The sequence below is a fragment of the Penaeus monodon genome, chromosome 33 (assembly GCF_015228065.2).
Source record: "Penaeus monodon isolate SGIC_2016 chromosome 33, NSTDA_Pmon_1, whole genome shotgun sequence".
Lineage (NCBI taxonomy): Eukaryota > Metazoa > Arthropoda > Malacostraca > Decapoda > Penaeidae > Penaeus > Penaeus monodon.
This window is the reverse complement of record NC_051418.1, coordinates 31432708-31434224: the sequence shown is the minus strand read 5'-3', so window position 1 is coordinate 31434224 and position 1517 is coordinate 31432708. Positions and strand designations below refer to the sequence as shown.

Below are 1517 nucleotides of genomic sequence, written 5' to 3'. Positions count from 1 at the left end.
CTTTCATCTCTATTCTTTCCATTTATCCATGTCGTTATTCTGCCTCCTAATTGCTGCAGAGATGGACCAATATCAATATCAATGCTATTTTTACTCTGCTTCCTAGGCTAGCTAATCTTTCTTTTTTATTCACACTTATCTCAATATATGATGGAACCCACATGAATCTAACACAGATATATTCATCTTCTTGTTTAGTATTTTGTTTTCCGTCTACAAACAATTTCATCATTACATTTTTTTCCCCTATCATTTATACACGTTAAGGCTGACTGTGAGTCACACATAATTATAGTGTTTCTTTTATAAGTATTGATGATTTAGGATTTTATAAGTATTAATGATTTAAGATAGCAGTTAGCTCAGTTTGTTAGATGAAGAAAAGTCCGTCAGTTGTGCGTGTTGCTCTTGACTCGTGCGTCTGTCTGTCCCCGTCATACGCACAACTGCCAGCTCCTACTCGTCCCGTCAGTATATATTTTAAAAAGAAAATCATTGTATTCTTCAAAGTCTGATAGTTTTTTTAACATTACCAAAGTTGGTAGTTTTTTTATTCAATACCTATTTGCTGTTCTTTTCAAAGTTCTGTTGCATGTGCCCTGGGATTTTGCCATAACCCTGCATTTCCATCCTCTTTCTGGCATTGCAAGTATTACCATGGGAGCTCTCTCACTGATTTCTCTAAAGCGAGATGAGGACATTTAGTTGGTGTGATATTTTCATCGCCTCTCATTAATTTACAGCTAAATAGCGAATTCACTCAAATAATTGTTTCTTATTGAAACTACTTTAATTCTTCTCTTAATTTTGCCATGTTAGCCGTTAAAAGACACCCTCTATTGTCATGGCTTTGTTTTGAACCTGTTCTTGGTTTTGGGGAATATTACTAACATGGGTGCAGCATAATCAAATACTCCTAATATTTACAATATACATTTGTCTTAGAGCATTTAAGGGTGCCCCTAAGTCTGTTCCATGTTATTGTTTGTAATGACCAAATTCTACAATTACGCTTTGCAGTTAATTCCCCAATATCATACAATTTCCATTTAGCATATACAGTAGTACACAAATACTTATACTTCATAACCCATTCTAGTTGTTATCATTCAACTATAAGCTTCTTGCTTCATCCTTTATATCGCAATGTGATATGACCTTTGTTTTGTTAGTTGATATGTCAAGGCCAACTTTCTTACAAATCTTTGCCAAATTTTACAAGTGTTTCTTTCATTGCCCTTAATGATGGCGCTTGTTACAAAATATCATCGGTATACTCTACATGTACCACTTGATTAGTTTATTGTATTTTGGCAATAATGTTCATCAAAACATTAAACAACATTGGACTTAACACACCCTGGAGAGTCCCCATTCTCAATTCATCACCCATGAATACTCTTGTTTCTCATGCATCTAGATACTGTTTGATCCATGACACTACTGTTCCTTTTACAAAATATTATCGACTCAAACGACGTCCGATCGCGGCCATGACTCATACGATACGACATCCT

At 34.9% G+C, this 1517-nt stretch overlaps 1 protein-coding gene across 1 annotated transcript in view; it reads right to left on the bottom strand.

The window, feature by feature from the left end:
• The window catches only part of LOC119594337 (gamma-butyrobetaine dioxygenase-like), a 13098-nt gene that overhangs the window by 278 nt on the left and 11303 nt on the right, over positions 1–1517 (bottom strand). The window contains exon 11 of the mRNA XM_037943395.1: positions 562–681. Coding sequence (XP_037799323.1) covers positions 562–681 — 120 coding nt within the window. The remainder of the gene's footprint in view (positions 1–561; positions 682–1517) is intronic.